At 37.0% G+C, this 22,346-nt stretch overlaps 2 protein-coding genes across 7 annotated transcripts in view; one reads left to right on the top strand and one right to left on the bottom strand.

Annotated features, from left to right (window-relative positions):
* The first annotated feature begins 405 nt into the window (after positions 1-405).
* LOC306846371 (coiled-coil and C2 domain-containing protein 1B-like) lies at positions 406-18,489 on the top strand. 4 transcript variants are annotated; one of them, XM_079379701.1, is made up of 27 exons: positions 406-505; positions 671-804; positions 954-1,044; positions 1,310-1,451; positions 2,553-2,653; positions 2,729-2,842; positions 3,741-3,869; positions 3,964-4,267; positions 5,169-5,308; positions 5,993-6,071; positions 6,180-6,236; positions 6,325-6,467; positions 6,700-6,772; positions 7,517-7,644; positions 7,725-7,854; positions 7,963-8,135; positions 8,218-8,343; positions 11,900-11,958; positions 12,051-12,167; positions 12,344-12,417; positions 12,507-12,565; positions 12,652-12,703; positions 13,336-13,435; positions 13,677-13,767; positions 13,972-14,094; positions 16,000-16,036; positions 16,120-18,489. In XM_079379701.1, the coding sequence occupies exons 3-26, from the start codon at positions 979-981 to the stop codon at positions 16,009-16,011; spliced, it is 2,592 nt and encodes an 863-aa protein (XP_079235827.1). In that variant the 5' UTR covers positions 406-505; positions 671-804; positions 954-978; the 3' UTR covers positions 16,012-16,036; positions 16,120-18,489. The 4 variants fall into 4 exon arrangements, 3 of the variants coding, with proteins under 3 accessions (XP_079235827.1, XP_079235826.1, XP_079235828.1); XR_013782063.1 differs by lacking the exon at positions 13,677-13,767 and having other exon boundaries at positions 16,120-16,253; XM_079379700.1 differs by lacking the exons at positions 16,000-16,036; positions 16,120-18,489 and having other exon boundaries at positions 13,972-14,178.
* The window catches only part of LOC306846368 (zinc finger FYVE domain-containing protein 9-like), a 43,360-nt gene continuing 39,445 nt past the window's right edge, over positions 18,432-22,346 (bottom strand). Inside the window, exons 19-20 of one of the 3 annotated variants that reach the window (XR_013782061.1) lie at positions 20,643-21,515; positions 18,432-19,050 (exon numbers count right to left, since the gene is read on the bottom strand). Coding sequence is in view for 1 of the 3 variants with exons in the window: in XM_079379695.1 (XP_079235821.1) it covers positions 21,354-21,515 (162 nt within the window). In the remaining 2 variants the exon portion in view is untranslated. Of the gene's footprint in view, positions 21,516-22,346 lie in introns of all 3 variants that reach the window. The other 2 variants (XR_013782062.1, XM_079379695.1) reach the window with 2 other exon arrangements.

Here is a 22,346-nt window from a genome sequence, read left to right as displayed (position 1 = left end):
ATAGTGAATGTACATAGAGTTATTATACACAGGAATGTGCAGAGAGGTAAAAAAAAGATAAGTAAAATCTAAAAACAATTAACTTTAATATTGCACGTATGGATTTGTAAAGAAAGTGTGTTTCCATATGGAAAATATAAGTATTTATGTATTTCACAAGGTCTGGCCTGAAGATATCGAAGATATCTACATATTTTATTGCTTTTTATTTTATTATAATTTTTTTGACAATACATGGAATGGTGTCTGACAGTTTCTTGGCCGAGGCTGAATCCATATGGTTTAGAAATTATGTAATTTTCAGTGAGAGATGCTCTTATTTTGAAAACGGGTCTGTCATTTGGAGATTAAAACTTTTATTTTGAAAGTTGTAAAGGGTTGCCACTGTTGTGCTGGGCGTGGCTTGTCTTTGATGTTTTTGTTGCATTGGTTGCAGTAGCAAAACAGAGCCAATGTTACATGCAGCTCTGTTTCAACCTGCGTTTTCATTAGAAAATTCACTGAGGTAAATACATTAACATTTTATTTAACGTCAGATGGTTATCATTTAATATGCCAGAGGTCTTGCCCAACGAATGGAACTCTACTACGAGTTTTTCTGTTGACAATCATGTACAGTTTTCTGTTTTGAACGAGTGGGTTGTTATAATGTTGTTTGGAAACCTCGCAGGGTGTTTGCATCACATAAACTGTCAGGTTTGTGAAGCCTTTCGTACGGCAGGAAGGAAGGAGGAAGTGGTGTGGATTTACTGTTGGCGAGGAAGAGAAAGTAAACTGCTCCACAGTGCTCTTCTGGATCCGCGGGTGAGTCAGCAGAGCCCACGTGCCTTAATACACTTCCTCTAAAGCTAAACTCTCATCCGCGATCAGAAACCTGTTTCTCTTCAACAGTACAAATCAGGTTATTCCTTATTTACACTTCACGTTCATTCAGGTGTTTGTCTGTCCTAAAGGGTGGAGGAGCGGGAGCTGGACGGGATGTTTGCCCGGAAAAACAAGCGAGCAGCGGCTCCGAAAGGCCAAGGAGCAGCTGCAGCCAAACAGGTCAGTGTTGAAATGTTTTGCATATGACTTTGTCAGCTGTGAATGTTGTAAGCGAAACATTTTAAAGGTACCGTTCATGTTAAAATTAAAATTCTGTCAGGAAGTTACTAAAGTAATTAGGGTGAACTGTCCCTTTAAGGATTATGTCTGTTGTTTGTATTGGACAGGGGCTCTGGGTTAGAATCCACTGATGATCTGTCCATCTCGTGACTGAGAGATAAGGCTGCTATGGGACCTTTACATGTAAGCTCTTGTTTCTTTGTAGATGGGATTGCTGCTTGACTTCAAGCCAGATGATATGATGGACATGGAGCAAGATCTGGATGATCCAGCTTTAGAAGCAGAATTTGCTGCCATTGTTGGGAAGAAACCCAATGTGGCTCCCAGGGGGAAAAAGGCTGGTAAAGGTGGGCATCGTGATTATCGTTATTCTTATCTTTTAAATTCATATAGTAAATTGGGGAAAGTTGTGGCCTAATGGTTAGAGAGTCGGACTCGTAATCCAAAGGTTGCGGGTTCGAGTCCCCGGCCGGCAGGGATTGTAGGTGGGGGGAGTGAATGTCCAGCGCTCTCTCCACCCTCAATACCACGACTGAGGTGCCCTTGAGCAAGGCACCGAACCCCCAACTGCTCCCCGGGCGCTGCAGCATGGCTGCCCACTGCTCCGGGTGTGTGTTCACGGTGTGTGTGTGTGCGCATTTGTTCACTACTCACTGCTGTGTGTGTGCACTTGGATGGGTTAAACGCAGAGCACCAATTTCGAGTATGGGTCACCATACTTGACAATACGTCACGACTTTTTTTTTTTTTTAAATGCGGACCGTATCTGTTTCAGCCAAACTTAAAAGGTAGGATCTGAAATACTATCACCTAATGTGTTCTTTAATGTACTCTTAATGTATGCTGTGCTAGTGCCAAGGTCTGTATTACATGAAGAGAGCTGTCTCTCTTAGCATTCCCATTCATTTCGGGGCAGTTGCTCGGTTGATGAGGAACACTTTAGAAGTACATGATTTAAAAACTTGACCTCTTTGATCTTGTGCACTTTTTTGGAGCATATTATGAGAATAATTTTTGAAGGATCATGACAGTGATAGTGGCGGCTGAAAATTCAGCCTTGCCATCGCAGGAATAAATCATTTTAAAGTATTTTATTTTTAATCAAATATATTCAAATCCAAAATCAGTCAGTATTGTAACATTTATAGTGTTTATATAATGTTATAAACATTATATATGTTGTACTATGCTATAATGCAATCAAACATTTGTGAATTGGGGGGGGGGGGGGGTGTATCATAGTACATAGCACATTTTGAATGACCATCAGTAGAGAGAGATGTTTTTTGCAGCTAGATGGTGTAATTGTGTTACTTGATTATGCTAACCAGCCAAACCTTGACCCATTGGGTATCATCTGTCTTATCAGTACTCTGTCTGATGAGTTATGATCTTGAAAATATTTTGTGAACATCTAAATAAATTTCATTCAATTTTTTATGTTCAAGCACCATTACCAATGGAGGATATTGCAAAAATGGCGGAGGCTTGCATGAAAGACATTGATGATGATGAAGATGACAGTCTGGAGGATGATGAAGAGCTCTTGGTAAATTAAACCTGTGATTTAACATCTCTTTTAAATGTGGTATTGTGAGTTTATAGTGCTTGTGATTCTCGTTAGGCTGAGCTGCAGGAAGTGGTTGATGAGGAGGAAACAGAAGACTCAGGTACCGCAACCCCCGCGTCCCCTGTTAGTGCGGAAACCCCTTCAGCAGAACTGACGCCAGCCAGCCAGGTATGATCTAAAGGTTTATTTGGGAAGGCATACACATATTGTCTTTGTACAATTGTGTTATTAGTAATATCAAAGTTAGATTTGAATCTTTCTGTGAAGATATTTTGGCTCTATTTATCGTTATCTAGACTGAACTTGCATACATCACCATTCAATAGTTTCAGGTCAAAAATATATATATTTTTTTCTTTTTTTATTATTTCAGATTTTTTTATTCTCTTTTTAAACACTGCATTAAATTGTTTAGAAGTGACAAACAAATTTGTAATGTTTCAAAATATTAATTTTTTCAAAAATGTTGTTCTTTTTTAATTTTGATCTATCAAAGAATCCTGTAAAACAGTTTTTAACTGATAATAAATGTTTCTTAGGCAGCAAATCAGCATTTTAGAATGATTTCTGATCGATCATGTGACATTGAAACCTTGAGCAATGGGTACTGAAAATTCAGCTTTGCCATCACAGGAACAAATTAAGTTTTAAAATATATTAAACTAGAAAACAGTTATTTTAAATTGTAATTTCTGCAACTGCTGTTTTTGCTTATTTTTGATCAAACAAATGCAGCATTGGTGAGCATAAGAGACTTATTTAAAAAAAAAACATAAAAGAACTGTACCATTTCCAAAACTTTTGAATGGTAGTGTTAATAAAATGACACTACTTTTAGCAGCAATCATTTAAACTTGTAGACAATTACATATTTTCATAAATATCTAATTGGTAGGTTCCTCTAGGCTAAACCTACATAAGATATGTTGGTAGAAAATACTTTTGAGAAAACAGCTAGGTAGAGCTACAAAGATAGTGCTGCTAAAAATATTAAAGCTAATCAACATGCTGAACATCCTGCCCCATTAGAAGTCACAAAAATATTTTTTTCTCACCTGACACCAAGGTTTCTTCAGTTCCTGGTAGCATCGAGCACACATTAGAGGAGAGAATAAGCCTGTATAGGATGGCTGTTACCAATGCCAAAGCTGCAGGGGAAACCTCTAAAGCTCGGAGATATGAGAGAGGCCTCAAGGTGAGCAGATATAGCTCAAACAAACAAACAAACTTTGGATACATAATTTTTTATGCCAATTTATAACAATTGATACTCTCTTATTTTTGTTTAGACACTGCAGACTATGCTGGCATCAGTACGGAAAGGAGGGAAGATTGACGAAACAGAGATTCCCCCTCCAGTTGCATGTGGAGCATCTGGTGGTCCCAGTCAGCCCCCTGTCCCTGCAGCTTCACCTGATCAGTTCGGGGAGTGTGACAGCGCTGTTGAGATCTCCCCTGTCTCTGCAGAGGCCGCCCCTGTTGTCATGGATCCAGCTTCAAACACTAAAGACGAGTCTTCCGGTGTAACGTCTCCAGCTTCCCTGTCATCTCCAGAAGAGGAACATGCAGCAAGTGGCACTGAATGGCATTTAGGTCAGTTAAGTGCTTTTGTGTCAGCATACCACAGTTCAAGGGTGACAAGTTAATGGTTGAAAGAGAAAATGCCTAGCTAGTGTCTGAATTTATAGGATTTATTTTCATTTAAACCAAAAAATGAAAACATTTTAGGAAAATATTCAAAATAGGAAAAAGTTATATAAAAGCAATGAAGAATTTAATTCAGCACTGTTTCTAGGCTGACATGGAATTCCTTTGCACAAATCAGATTTTCTTGCTTCTATCGAAGCTCATTCACACAAACTTGTAGAGTTATTATAAATTGGAATAATATTTCTCAGTATTATTGATTAACATAAAATACTTCTTTCAAAAGTATTTTGAAAATCGTACCTCAAAGCAATCCCTCAAACTTTTGAATAGTTGAATCTTCAGCAATTCATGTAGAAAGTTCAGTTTTCTTTTCACTTAAATTATGCTTAGAATTTGTAATGTAACTTGTGTATATTAAATTAGAAAATAATGCAAAATAGAAGCATTTTTGCTAGTATTTTGGTAAGTATTTTAAAACCGACTTAATCCCCATTCTCTGATTAATATTTGACAGCAGTTGTGTTGATTTATGAGTGGAGTATGTATTTGCAAAATTATTCCATGTTGTCCAACAACCCTTACATTTATACTGATAATATAATTTCATAGGAATCTTTTTTTTTTTTTTTGTCAGTTTCCATAATAATTGTAGTCATAATTCAGAATTTGCACAAAAAAAATATATTTTTTTTATACAATGGATCATCAACGCTGGATGTAGAAAAGCAAACTGTGTTGAAATTGAGGCCCTTTCGCTTTAAGTTGTTCATGACTTTCTAATTTAACTAGAAGTATGACATTCTACAGAGCTGTTTTTGTAAAGGGTACATTGTGGTTTCCTCAGCTCCTAAAGCAGACTCACCAGCAGGACAGCCCAATAAAGACTTTCTGTTAGAGCGACAGAAGGAATACAGGATGGCAGCTCTCAAGGCCAAACAAGCAGGAGATACTGACCAAGCCAAAATGCATATGAAGACCAGCAAGGTAAGATGTGGTTTCTAATCAAATGTATATAGCTATGTATTGCTGTTTCTGTACTGTTCATTTTCAAACTGTGGCATATTTAAGTAATTTAAATATGTAACATTTAAGGTAATCTAGTAATATTTAATGTATTATAGCAATATTTAAAAAATAAAATAAATAATGTTTCCCTCTCAGATCTTCATGCCTTCAAAATAAATGTTTTATCAGTTTTTATCAGGTATTAAATTCTATAAATTATATACAGTTTATATATGAATAGATTCTTAATTGTAAATGTTCAGTTAAATTCAGTTAAAACCAAAAGCAAACTTCTGACTGTGTTGCCTGTGCTCAGTTAACAGGCAAGGATTTATATATGCATCACACCCTGCTAATGTATCTTTTTCCATTTGCCTTCTGCTCTAATATGGAAATTTTGACTCAAACTTGCCAAAGACGTAGTATCTCAAAGCCCTTACTGTTTTTACCTCGTGTTTCAGTTGGTTTTGCATTTAATTCAAGGCATCTACCACTTCAGCTATGTTGTCATGCAAGTTCGGATATTTCTCTTAATGAAGTGTCTTGTTCCCGTAAACCATGATTTCTAATAACTCACTTGCAGCAAAAATGTTATTTGAGGTATTCAAGACTCGTAGGAATTAGACAAAGAATAGCTCTATGCTGTTTGTTTGTTTGGCTCAGGGATTTGATGCAGCTATTGAGGCTTTGGAGAAAGGCCAGCCGGTGGACATGAGCTCCCTTCCGCCCCCTCTGTCTCAAGGTTAGACCTGAATTATCGTCTGTGGTCAGAAAGATACTATAGTAGCTATGATGCCTTGCATATTTGTTGCATATTTTCAAGGCTTGTAGCTTTGATTCATTTCCACAGCCTCTACAGGTACTCACCCTGCACCTCAAAAAGCTGTTACCTCACGTTCAGCTTCTGGTTAGTACACCAGTTCTTGTCAGATATTTTCAGAGACTGAGCATGTGTCTCTTTTAATAGTCTAATTGTTTTGTTGTTGTTGTACCAGCTGAGAGCGTTTCTGGCCCAGGTCAGCCCCAGACTGTTCTTGAAGCTCTGGAACAGAGGATGACCAAGTACAAAGAGGCCTTCACACAAGCTAAGGCCAGCGGAGATGAGCGCAAAGCCCGCATGCATGACCGCATTGCTAAAGTTAGTAAACCTATCAAAATGAGACCTAAATCTCAAATAATGGCACATTGTCACCACTGAGTGTCCACAAACTTTCGGTTTCTCTTGCAGTGTTTCCTTTTTAGATTTTATCTGATTGTGGAAGAAGGACTTCGTTTAAGTTCATGTTAACATAATACAGCACAGTTTACACATAGCAGGGTGTTTCCAAAGACTTGTTGATTTCAGATTATGTTCTTTGTGTGACCCACAGCAATACCAAGCTGCCATCCGTGCCCATAAAGCAGGCAGACCTGTCAATTTTGACGAACTTCCAGCCCCTCCAGGTTGGTTCTTCTGTGGTCAAAAAGAAGACCTGTACATATATTTGTGTGTACATGTCCACTATTCAAAAGTTTAGTAAAATTTTTAGATGTTCTTTTCCAAGGCTGCATTTGTTTGATTAAAAAAAAAAAAAACAGTTAAGGTTGCAATATAAGGTTGCAATATTGTTGCATATTTATTCTTGCAAAGGCACAGTAAAATTTTTAGGAGCCATTACTCCATCTTCAGTGTCATATGAAGCTTCAGAAAATTTGAATATGCTACTTTGGTGTTTAAGAAACATTTCTTATTATCGTTGAAAATAGTTGTGCTGCTTAATATTGTTGTGGAAACATGATTTTTTTTTACAAATTTTTCCAGAATTCCATTAATAAAAATTAAAAGAACCATAATTATTTTAAATAGTCAATAGGCTCAAGCCAGCATAACATAAATAAGAGAGGCAACATACAAATTAAATAAGCCCAAAAATATATGTTTATGAAAGTGAACCATGAATTAAACAATATAAACACAAAAGTATATAGAAAAGAAAATGAAAGTATGCACATAAACTGGTACTGGAGAGGCATCAAGACCGTAACAGTTATAAATGTCACTTTCTATCAATTTAATACATCTTTGCTAAATAAAAATATTTATTTCTTCCAAACTTTTAAATGATAATTTATTTCATTTTTTCTTTAATGATTTGCTTGAATTGCTGCTAAGAAAATGAGGAGTTTAACTGAAAGTGTTCTCTATAGGCTTTCCTCCAATCCCAGGCCAGAAGGCTTCTTCACCAGAGCAGGGATTGGCTGCAGCGCTGGAAACAGCCAATAAACTAACATCTAATGAAGCTGATGATGGTGAAGAGGACGATGAAGAGGAGAAGGTAAGTTCTTGAAGTTTGTAGCATTTCTTAAATATGCCTTTTCTTTTAAAGAAATCACTATTTTGTTATTTGCTTTCTAGGTTAAAGCTCCGAAAGTAGGCGACCAAAAGAAGCCCACTCTTGCTGTACAGCCAACAGTACAGAAGCCCAAGAGAACCCCTTCACCTTCCCCAGACAGAACGTCTAAAAGAGGAAGTCTGCCTGACACTGGTAGAGTTGTTTTAAGATGGCCTATTAATTGGGATGCTTTAATATTTTGTAACTGAGTTGGTACAAAGGACACAAAAATCTGTGTTAAACGGGTTATTGTCTCCTCAGCTCAGCAGCAGCTGGAGTTTCTGGAATGCCGCAAAAAACAGTACATGAAAGCAGCGCTGCAGGCTAAGCAAAAGAAAGACCTAGAGCAGGCCAAGACCCTTCTGCGCGCAGCAAAGGGTTTGGACCCCATGATAGAAGCCGTCCGCAGCGGCAAGATGGTGGACATAAGCAAGGTAACACTGATTGTTTTTTTTTTTAAAGTAATTTCTTTAACAAATCCATAATGAAATGAGTAATAACTCCCCCTTTTTTCAGGTGCCTTCACCGCCAGGAGATGAGGATGAGGACTTCATCCTAGTCCATCACAGTGATGTTCAGATCTCAGAGAAGGCTGAGGAGGTCTACACTCAACTCACCAAACTACTCAAAGAGCAATACGAGGTAACAAGAAGGTGGTGAATTAATGAAGTAATCATTTGTGCAAAATATAGTGCCTACATACTATGAAATCTCATACATCAGTGAATTGGAACTCTATGTGCACACTACACAAAATAACATGCTACATTTTTGATTGCAATTGTTTGATATTAGCATGTTGCTTAGCTAACAGAGTGATACTCTAGCACAGGGGTGCCCAACCCTGTTCCTGGCGATCGACTGTCCTGCAAAGTTTAGCTCCAACACTAATCAAACACACCTGCCTTTAATTTACGCGCGATGCTGAAGACCTTAATTAGACAGTCGATCGCCAGGAACAGGGTTGGGCACCCCTGCTCTAGCATAAAGCATAAAATACATATTGGGTTGGCAATTTATAATCAGTAACACTGTATTTATAGTCAATATTTCACAGATATTGCTCAAAAGAAGAGCATGTTACATTTTTGATTCCAGCAGAATTTGCCATTAAAGGGATATTTCACCCAAAAGTTTAAATTTACCCCATGATTTACTCCCCCTCAAGCCATCCTAGGTGTATATGACTTTCTTCTTTCAGATGAATACAATCAGAGTTGTATTACAAAATGTTCTGGCTCTTCCTCTTCCAAGCTTTATAATGGTAGTGAATAGGTGTTGAGAATGTGAAGCCCCAAAACGTCAATTCATTATAAAAGATACTCCACACAGCTGCGGGGGGTGAATAATCGATGCATTTGTGTGAGAAAAATATCCATATTTAAAACTTTATAAACCGTAAACTTTTTATAAACTTTAATAAACTGCATAAACGTATAACGTAGGCGTAGCGTAAACTGTAAAGTTTAAATATGGATTTTTTATTATTATTATTTTTTTTTAAGAATTTGTTTTTACACAAATGCATCGCTTCACTTCAGAAGGCCATTATTAACCCCCCGGAGCCAAGAGTAGTTATTTTTATTATGGATGGATGCACTTTTTTTGGCCTTTGTTTTTTTTTTTTTTTTTTTTTTATTTATTTATGCCACTTTTCTAACATTTTTTCTGAAAATACAAAACAATACAGAATCCCACAAACTGTAAAAACAAACAAAACAAACAAGAACACACATACCTGAACATGCACCAGATACAGTAAAAACACACACCTTAAAACCTTACTTAATCAGACTTAAACAGAGTATTAAACATAGAAAGAAGTACTATATTAAAAATAAAATTTCAACTCTTAAAAAGATAAGAGAGGAAGGGGCCCCAGATTTTATCAAATGTTTTATAAGCGTCAATCTTAGAACAGCGGATTCTTTCAAGCTTGAGGGCAGCAACCATCTCAGCCAGCCATTTATGAAAGCTGGGTGGTAAAGTAGACTTCCAATCCATCAATATCACCCTTTTAGCCACCACCATACCAAACATAAGAGACAATTGCTGAGAATGTGTAAATGCTAATGTATGGTCAGAACATCCAAACAAAGCTAATTCAAGATCTGGACTGATGTCTTCTCCAAAAACATTTGAATACCACTGAAAAATATTTTTCCAAAACTCAGAAATCTCAGGGCAAAACCAAAAAGTATGAGCATGCGTCCCATCCGAGCTCCTGCATCTATCACATAGTGGGGAAACTGAAGGGTAAATTTTATTGAGTTTAGTTTTGGTATAATGTAACCTATGCAGCACTTTAAACTGTATAAGTTGTAATCGTGCATTAATAGAGCAGGTATGGATTCGTTTCAGGCCCTCCTCCCAAATCTCTTTGGAAACATTAATTCCAGTGTCCTTTTCCCATGCTACTTTAAGATGATCTGAAGACACTGCAGAATGAGAGACAAACAAGGCAACAAACTGAGTCACCAAATGTTTGCTCATAGGCGATTGACCCAAACAATTATACAGATCATGATCTTGTGGTAACTCCTGAAACTCAATAAAAGAATGTTTTATAAAGTGACGCACCTGTAGATACCGGAAAAATTGTGACTGGGAAAGATCAAAGAGTTTATACAAGTGTTCGAAAGTGGCAAATTTCCTGTCTATATAGAAGTCCTTAACTGTGGTCAGTCCTTTGCCTCTCCACAGTGAGTTTTTGGCCTTTGTTGAATAAAGTTGTTATTTTTGTTTTCTCGGCACATAAACGGTATTCTCGCAGCTTCGTAAAATTACATTTGAACCACCTGGACTGTTTTATCGATGTCCTTGCTATATTTCTGGGTCTGGGATCATTTCAGTTACATTGCTGTCTATGGAGGGTCAGAAAGCTCTCTGATTTCATAAAAATATCTTAATATGTGTTCTGAAGATGAACAAAGGTCTTATGGGTTTGGAACGACATGAGGGTGAGTAATTAATGACAGAATTTTAATTTTTGGGTGAACTATCCCTTTTATAAAGAGTAAAATAAACATTGGGCAAAATAGTAAATTATATTCACTATAAGTGTTTTTATAGTCAATAATTCACAGATCATGCTCATGACAATCACATGCTATTCAGATAAGAATTTGATGTTAACATGTTGGTAAGCTAACAGTGTGATACTCTAGCATGCATGAAATATATACACTGCCCTCCAAAAGTTTGGAAACGCCCTAGAAAAGTGGGGGTTTGGACAATATTGGCATGAATCCTTTTTAATCTGTGATTGTGTTGTCCCTTATCAGTGCAAAATAAACTACGAAAACATATATTTTATTACATAAACAGTTTATACATAGAAAAAACTTACATTTTCGATTCATCAAAATATCCACCATTAGCAGCTATTACAGCTCTGCATAATCTGGGCATCCGAGCTGTCAGTTTATTCAAACATTGACTTTGAATTCGCAATCAGTTGTTGAAGCTATTAAGGTGTGCTGGGCCAAGTTTAAACCAGTAACCAGGCATCACTGCTGGCAAAGGGGCATGTCTGACTTTGACTTGTATATATTGCCATTATTATGTTTTATTGCTGGTCTTCAATGATAATGTCAAGTTACTTTAATGTATTTGCACCAGAAAATTATAAGGATTTATGCTGATATCGTCCAAAACCACATTTTGCCAGGGGTGTTTCCAAACTTTTGGAGGGCAGTGTATTGGTTGAAATAGTCCATTTTTTTAATGTAGATGAGTATATAGCGATGTTGCAGTGACATATCTTTAACTGGATATGTTGAGTACCATTTATTTATTCCCATGACGTAACCCAACAGAGTAGTTGGGCTAACAACAGTACTGTGCATTAGCTTAAGACACACTCAACGACAGATCAAAATCATAGACTATAAATAAGAAACACTATGGCAGGTTTTTGGAATCCATCTGAGCCACTGGAATCAATTTCTTGACTCTTTACAGTTAAAAAGGTTTTTTTTTTTCATTTGATTTAATTGAGAGAGCTTTGCATCAAATATAAGGTGATTTTCAATAATCAAGACCTGGCAGTAACAACAGTTTTACATTTCGGCAAGAAGACCGCTTATCTTGCTTATTAAAACTCCCAAATGCTTAAAGACAGATCACTAGGTTTTGAGACAGAACCTATAAGCGGATGTGGAATATGTAAGTAGGACATGTTTCCTTTCTTCTTCAGAAATGTGTGACGTACTCCAAGCAGTTCACGCACATGGGGGATGTCGCAGAAACAACCAAGTATGTATCGCATCACCTGTACACCACTTCAATAAATGAAATTCAAGTGATTTCACTGGCCATTTAATTTATTCCCATTTTCCCTCTTGTAGATTTGAGAACATGGCAGAACAATGTAAGAAGAGTCTGGAAATTCTTAAACTGGCGCAGAACAGGGGGCTCCAGCCTCCTAAACATCACTTTGAGGAGAGAACATATCGCACTGTCAGGTCTGACACTTTCACTGCAGTTCTTACATCAAGGAAAAGCCCAATACAGTGTCCTGATCTGAGTGTCTTCTACAGGAAGCACCTACTTCACTACTGTTCAACACCACCGTCAAGGGAAAATATATGACATTTCATTGAATAACATGATTTCTTTTTCTTGACTCGTGTTCTTGTAGGATTTTCCCAGAGCTCAGTAGCACAGACATGGTTGTGGTCATTGTTAGAGGGATGAACCTTCCTGCTCCCCCTGGTAAGTTTCAAACTCTTCTTGAAACAAACACGCAACACTGTTGGGAAGTATCTTGCTTTTAAACATCTCCCCTCTGCTTCTTTTGAAAGGTGTTGCAACGAATGACTTGGATGCCTATGTCAAGTTTGATTTCCCGTACCCCAGTACAGTGAGTACAAGTTCTTCTGTCACCTAGGCTTCGTTTTACCCAGTCATCCATTTGATATTAATTACTACTGTCTCTGTTCATGTTAGGATCAACCTCAGAAACATAAAACATCAGTCATCAAAAATACCAACAACCCAGGTAAAAAATGTTCAGCTATTCATTTCTGTATTATCAAATACTTTGTAATTGTAGACTACCCTTCCAAAGTTTTGGGTCAGTAAGATTTTAGTTTTTTTAAAGAAGACTCGGAAGACTATTTGATCGAAAGTAAAAGCAATAATATTGTGAAATATTATTACATTTACATTTATGCATTTAGTAGACGCTTTAATCCAAAACCACTTACATTGCATTCAAGGTATAAATGTTATCAGTTAATATATTCTCTGGGAATCGAACCCATGACCTTGCCTTTATTACTAGAGGAAAGCAGAAATTATTACAATTTTTCAGCAGTCATTACTCTAGTTTTCGATGTCACATGATGCTTCTTAAATCATTCTGATCTGGTGCACAAGAAAGACTTATGTCTTATTATTATTATCAATGCTGAAAACAGTTGTGCTGCTTAATATTTTGGTGGAAATCATGATACATTTTCTCAGGATTCTTTGAAGAATAAAAAGTAAAAAAGAACAGCATATATTTGAAATAAAAATATTTTTAACATGTCACTTTTGACCAATTTAATGCCTTCTTGCTAAGAAAGCAGTGTAATTAAAAGTTAATATTTGCTGCTGAAGGGATTGACTTATTTGGTGTTTTGGCAGAGTATAACCAGAACTTCAAACTGAACATCAACCGGAACCACCGTGGCTTCAGGAGACTTATACAGTCTAAAGGCCTGAAGCTGGAAGTGCTGCACAAAGGGTGAGTGTTGCTGTGGACACGAGCACTGATCCCAAATTATCATCATTTTAGGACTTTTACTCCATTGTCTCCTAACAGTACACAGTTTGTGTAAGATTAATTTGTATTAGGCAGACACACAGGTCAGGATAAATATCAACCAGTGCTGCCCTGATTGAACTCTGTGGCAGTTGTGGTGCATGCAGGGTCAGTGTGAGTAGGTGGATCTGAGCTTCACACTGACTTCTTTGTTTTGCGACAGTGGCTTCCTGAGAAGCGACAAGCCGGTAGGAACAGCCCAGCTCAAACTGGAGAAACTTGAAACTGAAAGCGAAGTGAGAGAGATAGTGGAGGTGAGCGGGGCTATTTTTCAACAGTATGTGCGTAGGAGCCAGAGACGAGAGTGCAAACATCAGCTGTGAAAGCAAACATATATATGTTTTTAACACATGAACTTGAGATAAAATGGGACATTCACACCCGTTAGCCAGACATCACTATGTTTATATTTGTGTAGGAGATGTATGTTTATGCATTGGCTTCATTTCTGCATGCAGCTCATGGATGGGCGGAAGGCCACAGGTGGTCGTCTGGAGGTGAGGGTGCGTCTCAGAGAACCGCTGGGTGCGCAGGACCACCAGACTGTCACAGAACGATGGCTAGTGCTAGAGGAACCACAGGTTAGTGTTACTGTGGCTGTGTCTAATGAAGACACGACTGAATGGTCATATTTGTTCCTGGTCTATTGATATTAAAAAGTGAATGGCATCACACTCGCTCAAAATTTGAACATTAAGATGATGGTAAATATTAAAGGTGCATTAGAAAATTTCATTTAATGACACAAATGAAGAGATTACCTGCTTAATGTATTTATATTGAAATATTACAAATATTAAAAACACGGTTACACTTTATTTGAAGGTGTCCTTGTTACAGTGTAATTAATATTTAAGTACTGAGTAATATTAATTGACTGCATGTACTTACTATAGGGTTAGGGTTTGGCTTAGGGTTAAATGGGTTAAATGTAATTATGCATAATTTATTGTTATTATAATAGTAAATACATGTAACGTGTAACAAGGACACCTTAAAGTGCTACTAAAACACCATTGTCAGATTACAAAAACAAACTCGAAGCTCTTTCTTCATGTGAAACGAAGCCTGTGACTTTAATCGGGCCATTTTACCATGAAGCATGAAGAATATAGGACAGAAATATATTGTTATTAAATATTAACATTCTGATATTTAATGCATTATTATTATTATTATTAACAGTAATAATAATATAAAAAATTATAAATTACTATTATATAATATTCTTTTTCTGGGTTTAAAAACCCAACAGTGCAAATAAAAAGTGGACTAAAAACAACAACAATAATAAAAATTAATTTATTGATTTCTAATTATAATTATTAGAATATAATTATTATATTATTGTTGTTGTTGTTAATATTCCTCTTGACTAGGTTTCAAAAATCTACAGTGAAAATGACCAAAAACACAATAATAGTTTATTTTAATGATAATAATAATTATTATTATTATTATTATTGATATATTAATATTTTATAATATTCCTCTTTCAAAAATCTATACAGTGTGAATGGAAAATGACCCACATAATAAAAAAAAATTATAAGTAAACACAGACAAATAAACAATAATAATAATTGATAGTAGTAGCAGTAGTAGTAGTGGTTGTAGTAATGTCATTCTACACCTGTACAATATGTAAGGAATAATTGGAAATAGACATTTCTAATAATTCAACAGACCGAAGTCAATTATTCTGCTTATCCTACGGTTGCCGCACCTCAAGACATTGATCGGATGATATATTTCAAGCCATTCATCCGGTTTTTCTACTTAAAGTCCGCATGAACCGGAAGTTTGTGACCGTTTTTACTTCCGTATTGTGACGTACTTCCGAGAGAAACAGAATATTGAATGAGGAAAATAGAGGGCATGGCTTGTTTTTTTCTACTGCGAATTGATTGGATGTGGTAAAGTAGGCGTTTCATTCAGAAATTAACTGACCGTTGGAGGGGGCGTGGTTAAAGATGTCACACTCATGCCCAAGCCGTCAAACTGATGTCATCAGAGAAGGCCCGTCATTTTAGAGGGGAGGAGCATTTTCAGATTTTGATTAAAGATTACCAAAACAAAAAAAAATGTCAGCGGATTAACTGTTAACAGCAAGACTAGCAATGTGCGCTAGTAAAGTAAATAAAGCCCATTTTGATTTCATGCCGATTTTAAACCGCTATTGTGAGTAGGATTATTTCTTCTGCATCTCATTCAACGCCTCCCTTGCTAATTCCAAAACCATAACGGAGGCTTGAGCCTTGATATTAACTGCATTAGTCTGCTAAATTATGAGAGGAGAAAGAGAGGGAGAGCTTAACGTTATCTCTGTGAGTCTTTCAAAAGTGTTCGGCAGCAATGTCTAGTTATGGTGAATGATATACTTTATGATTTTGAAAATACTGTGTGTGTGTGTGTGTGTGTGTGAGTGTGTGTGTGTGAGTGATTGCTATATTTTGGTTTTGACTGTCATCTGCTGTCTGTGTTAGGTACTGCTGTAACTGACACTGATTTCATCTTCACAATGTAAGAAAGTTTGATCCATTTATACTGACAGATATATGCTCACATTCATGTTACACTTCACCTTACAGTAGATTTTCTTTCAGGTTTTGAGGACTCAGCGGTTTTATCAGAGTGGATGAAGCTCAGTGGTGCTGCTAGCCTCAGGTACGAACCACGTGAAGGAGATCGTGAGGAACTTGCTCAGCAGAGAGACAGTCACTGATGGAGGGAGTTAGCTTTGTCTTTATCAGGGTAAAAGAGGTTGGACCAGGATGTAAGAGTTGGGGTGGTTATTAAAAATACAGGAGATATTAATAAGAGGAGCGGGAAAATGTGCACAGACTTGCTTGAGATTGATATGCCTTTTAAACGGGCCTTTTGAGATAGATTGCCTCTTGATTTTATAATAACGCTCACCCCAACTGTTACATTAATGCATTGGAGCTGAAGCCAATGAGAGCTAACCTTGTTTTTTTTGTTGTTTTGTTTTTTTACTGCTCTGGGATGCACTTACGCACTGATGCCAAAGGAATCACTGCTACTGCAGTAAGATGAATGACTTAATCTATTCTCCCTCAAACTAGGAACCTGTTCCTGCCATATCTCAAATACTAATGTATGACTGCTATGCAAATGAGTTATACACGATTAGCTATGCAAAACGGTTTGCGCTTGAATCCCAAACACTTTGTCAGACATTTCAAAAACCAGATGTGAATTATTCATTAAATGTTCTGAATAGTTTATTTTTTTTAATGTTTGCTTCAGGAGGTAAATGAGCGTGCGTGCCATGTTTGGGAATGATTGAAAATTTGTAATTTTTCCAGTAAATTTGGGCTTTAGTAAGCTTTCCCAGCATTTGCTGACGATCAGGACAAGAACAGGTGCTGCAATAGTCATATTCAGAAGTACCAGTTTAGTTGACCTTATAAGTTAGCAAAAGTATATTTTAGAGGTATTCTGCTTTTTGTATATATATTAAACTTAATATATGAGAGAAGTCTTTTATCACTCTTTTTGCACTTGACGGTTGTTCTGTACTAGGGTTGCTCCTAGTAGGCACTTTAGCAACATATAGCCAATGTTTACATTGCGGTCTAGTGCGCAGTTAAGTTCAGACACATAAGATGACACCTTTTGATTATGTTTGCCATAACAGTGACCTCAGAAATAGCTTAAAGGATTAGCGCACCCAAAAATGAAAATTTACTCGCCCTCAGGCCATCCAAGATGTAGATGGGTTTGCTTCTTTATCAGAACAGATTCAGCATTACATCACTTACTACCAACGGATCCTCTGCAGTGAATGGGTGCCGTCAGAATGAGAGTTCAAACAGCTGATAAAAACATTGTGGTTATCCACACCACTCCAGTCCATCAGTTAAAGTCTTATAAAATTAAAAAGCTGCATGTTTGTAATAAGTCATTTTAACTTTGACACCATAACCCATAATAACGCTTCTTCCAGTGAAAATGCCCATCCTCTGTTGTCCTGTCACATCAAAATCCAGTCTGTTTTGGACTATTTTCACTTGTTCCTTGCATATTCCTCTCCTGATTCAGACAAGGCAACTTTTTCACTGGGTGAAGCAGTATATTATGGATAGAGGACTCTTTTTTTTTTAGCTGGAAGCAATGGTTTGAAGTTAAAAATGTCTTGATGGACATTTGAAGATTTTTTTTCTTTCAAGATTTTAATTGATGGACTGGAGTCATGTGAATTACTTGTGGATTATTGTGATGTTTGTATTAGCTGTTTGGACTCTCATTCTGACGGAATCCATTGATGTAATGGTGAATTTCTCCAATGATCTTGGATGGAATAAGCAATTGTCAGCAATTTTTTATTTTTGAGTGAGCCCTTCCTTTTACTTTGTCTAAAAATACCTCAGTTTTGCCCCATTTATATTTTGTGGTCTGTTGGATTGCAACTTGTGAAGAATTGACTTACATTTGGCCTTTAAGCATGGACAATATACAATCTAGATACATCAGCCTAGTTCTTACTCGGTCCATTCATTTCAGTTACAGTTGTTCCCATCTCATGTGATTTGGCACATTTTCCAGTCTCGGATCGAGCTTTGTCCTGGTTTAAATTGTACTGTCAGCGTTGATTCTAACTTAAATGGTTTTTAAATCCACCACAAGGCTTCTCCTGAACAACGTGGGTCTCAATTGTCTCATGTTACATATAGCATGTTTCAGTTTTTTTTCTTTCTACTCGATTTCCCTCAAGAGTCAGCCATGTAACTTATTTTCATTTTACACCGTTTATTTAAACTGTTTTGTTATTAAACGTGAAAAACAAAGATCTGCAGTTCCTGACTTTTCTTGATTAACTGAAATGGATTTCATTTTACTTTTAATGGAGACTCAGTTTCATGTACAAAAATGAGTTCGTATATTCAACAGGTTTGATAAAGACTGCTTTTATTGACATTTGTAGTGTACAATAAAGAAAGGTTGTAATTTTCCCTTTTCTTTTTGGCTTTTCATACATTGCAAATTTATTCCCATTCCACCCATGTCAGGTTTTAACAGTGTTTCATCACAGAGCAAATCAATAGTATGTAAAACTGTTCTTTCAAGCAGATCGTTCTCTGAAATGCAAAGATTTTCTGAGAACTACACGTTCTCGTTGGTTTCAGCATGCATGCTGTATCACGTTTGGGCTGGCCAAAAAAAAAATAAATGACATGGAAAAAGGCTATGGTTAACAAAATATATAAATGTCAAGATATACAATGCTGCACATCTAGAAAAACAATGACAAAGGTGGATACAGGGAGTAACAAAAGGCTGTTTTGAGCTGTGTTAGTGGGAAGACAATGCAGCCTTCATGTAATGCCATTTATTTTTCATGAACAGTCTGCTTGCAAAGCTGTCGGCGCTCTTCACCAAAAGCCAGAAACATGATTTGTGTCTCAACTGTTGACCTGTTAATAAAGGGCTGTGGGGTTCACTTGCTGTGGATCTTCATATCAGCTGCTGTCCTCATTCATCAAGCGTAGGCCATCTGATGAAACCAACCATATCTGTCATTATGCAAAACAGGACAATACGTTATCATCCCACCTTTACCCTGTTATCTGACTAAAGATTAACTATAATTTGATTGTCATAGTCAAGATACTTCAGATGAAGTCATTTGAATAACACCTAGTTAGCTAGTTAAAAGAGGGCTGGTTAAAAACACTGCAGTCACGGTGTCTTTCTATCAGTTTAGATGCGATTGACAATCCAGACCTTTGAAGTATGTCTTGATGATGAACATGTCAGCTTATGAGTTTAAGGCAAATGCCCTTTCCTCTTAAAATGAGATCAACAGTGACATCCTGAATTACAAGAGCTCCTTATATTGGTTGTTTACGGTTTTGTGAGAGTTCCAAAATGAGCTGGCTAACTGTAGCAGTAATAAACTTTCTCCATGTGAGAGAAAAATCTATGCAAAAAGATGATTAAAATAATACCGTTTATGAAGTGAGTGATCTCAAGGTTTCTTTTATCTGATATCACATCAGTAAAAGATGCATCAACCTGAATTCAGGAATCTAAAGCAGGGCTCCAGACTAACAAACATGACTCGTAAAATGAAATGTTTTAAAATGACAATCAATAAACACAGCAAGTCATAGCAGTTCGATCATTTTTGCAAAACTATGTAACCACTCTTGAATGATTCAATGACTGAATCTGATTAAACATGCCAACTCACAAATTTGACAAAATCAATCATTTCTTAAGAATCATTTACCCATGAATGGGGTGAACCATTAACCCGTGTAATTAAATGTAACGTAAACGTAAAATAAATATAAATCTCATTTTCCCCATGTACATTAAAGGGCTCCATATGAAACCATTAGCGGACACACAAAAACACTTTCCTGACAATATTATCAATAATTGCCACAAATTGGTATTGTATTGTCACATTAGCAACTATTCCAGAAGTAGTCTGAAGCCCTGCTAAAGCATATTAATAATATCTATAAAAGAACATAAAACATGTAAGGTACAGTCACATCTATAGTTCTTCAGCAAATTTTCACAGGCAAAATCCAGTCACTACATTTAAATAAATCAACGCAATCATCAATTTTGCAAAACGTGCTTTCTATGTGAGCTGTGCTTCACACATAGAATACTACTGACAACACACAATTAACTTTTTTGCCCACAAAATTTCGCTCCTGTAAACTCACCTTAGCACTATGAGAAACGAACAGCATTAAGGACTCTAAACTGATAGCTGAATTAAGGGCTTTGGAACCACCTACCAAAATCCAAACTTTCTTCATCCATGAATATAACATTCATCTTTAAATAAACGTTTTAGTAAATCCATTCTTCTTTATTCCCTCCTTCCATTTCCTAACGATGGCTTAATATCCCGTGCACTGCATTGCCATTCCTTACACAATCCTTTATATGATACATACAAACAAATGGCAGAACATTACATAAACATGGGCCACCAAAAAGTTGAGAGAAGAGATGGGACGGGGATGGGATGCTAAATGCAGTGGCCCAGAGAAACGATAACATTTCATCCTCTATCCCGGTCCAAACAAATCCACTATAAAAGCTTTCTTGGACTGAGACCTTCAGTCATGTCAAAACCTACCATTATGTGGATCTTGAAGTCGTAGTTGAATTCCTGAAGGCCGCTTGAAATTATTGTTGGATCTTATTGTCTTGTAAAAATAATAAAGTCTATAACAGAGGTCTTTTCTTGACATTTGTAACTCACTCGTCGACGTTCTTAATACTGTTCCACAATCTTTCTGCTACCATGCCAAGCAGCCAGTCTCGGAGGAAGCTACATCATTTTAGCTTTGGAGCAGTTTCAAACAAAACGAGGTCCATATTCATGAAATAAAGCATCTGGTGATTCATAAAGCTTAGAGGCGAGACTGAAGCTTGTTCTTCGTTTCTAATTGAAGCACTGTGTACCAGAAACCACTTCATGGTGCACACCTTCCCTTCTGTCAGTTGTCTCCATTAGGACTGAGCGTGTAGAGCGCCCTCTTGTGTTTGAGGAGCTTAGTGTTGCTACAACAGTTCTGAAGAGATCGAATTCAGGGTCGCCACCCCTTTTGACTCAACAGGGCCTATGGTTTCCACAGTGGAGTTGAGAAGTGAGAAGAAACGAAAGAGCACCACATTCAGCGGGGCTGGGCAGAGGGCGTCCCAGTGGAGATGGTGCATAGGTGGTATGGAGGACTTGTTCCTGCACAGCTTTCAGGCTCTTTGAAGTGCAAATGAGAGAAAGAGAGCGAAGAGGGACTCGAGCTGGTGGGAGGCATGAGTCTGAGACTAGATGGATTCCCTTGTTTTAGGAGATGATCTCCAGGATGTAGAAGATGAGCTCCATCACCACAGGCCCTTCACTTAGCTGGCAAGCCCCGCTGTGGATCACTGGGATGAGGGCGCTGTCTAGATCGCTCAGGTACTGGGGGAGCAGCGGCTGACCGTTACTGCCTGCTAGGTAGCCCACCTGTAAGACATTTCAGCTCCATTCATATTAAGAATGATAACTATAACGATACAACATTAGCATCCACATCAAAGCTAAGATAACATTGTTTATTATAATTAGGGCTGCCCCCTAATAGTGGACTAACCATTAGTCGACCAAAATTTTATTAGTCACTTAGTCGCAGTTAAAATAAATAAATTAATAAAAATCAACATTGGCGAAGTCACACAGATCGTTAACAACTGGTCTATGTGGTAATATACATCGGGTAGGACATCCACATGCTCGTCTATCATTCATCGACCTCAAATATGGCTTATCATCAGAAATATGTAAGTATTAGCAACTTTATAAGGCCGCTTAATCTAATGTGAACCTAGAGAAATATGCGCTATTGAAGTGTCTGTGCTGAGTGTGGAAGCTGAACAGTAGCTCACTGCAGGACAGATGGAGGTGCCGGTGCGCTCACTTGCTCTTAAAATACTCCCTCACTTTTGGTCATACAGGCAGTGGTGGAAATGGCCGATATTTACTGGGGGGACTCTAACTTGGAGGGAGGGGGGTTAAAAACGATAATTTTAGATTACCTTTCGGATGTATTTTATCATAAAAACATTTATAATCTATGAAAACATTTATTAAGAACTTATGTCATATTTTCTCTAAACCTTCTTGTACATTAAGACAGGCACCTGCAATTCTGCCCAAATTAAAGATGCGTTGTGTTTGAATTTGTGCATCTTATAATATAATTATTATTAATGACCTTTTGTGTTTAATAAAAAACAAACAAAAAAACATTGATTAGTGAAATGAACTAATGATTTCATAAAATATTAGAATGATTGT

Source organism: Barbus barbus, assembly GCF_936440315.1.
Source record: "Barbus barbus genome assembly, chromosome: 26".
Taxonomy (NCBI): domain Eukaryota; kingdom Metazoa; phylum Chordata; class Actinopteri; order Cypriniformes; family Cyprinidae; genus Barbus; species Barbus barbus.
The sequence above is the reverse complement of the archived record's forward strand: the minus strand, read 5'-3'. Positions and strand labels throughout refer to the sequence as shown.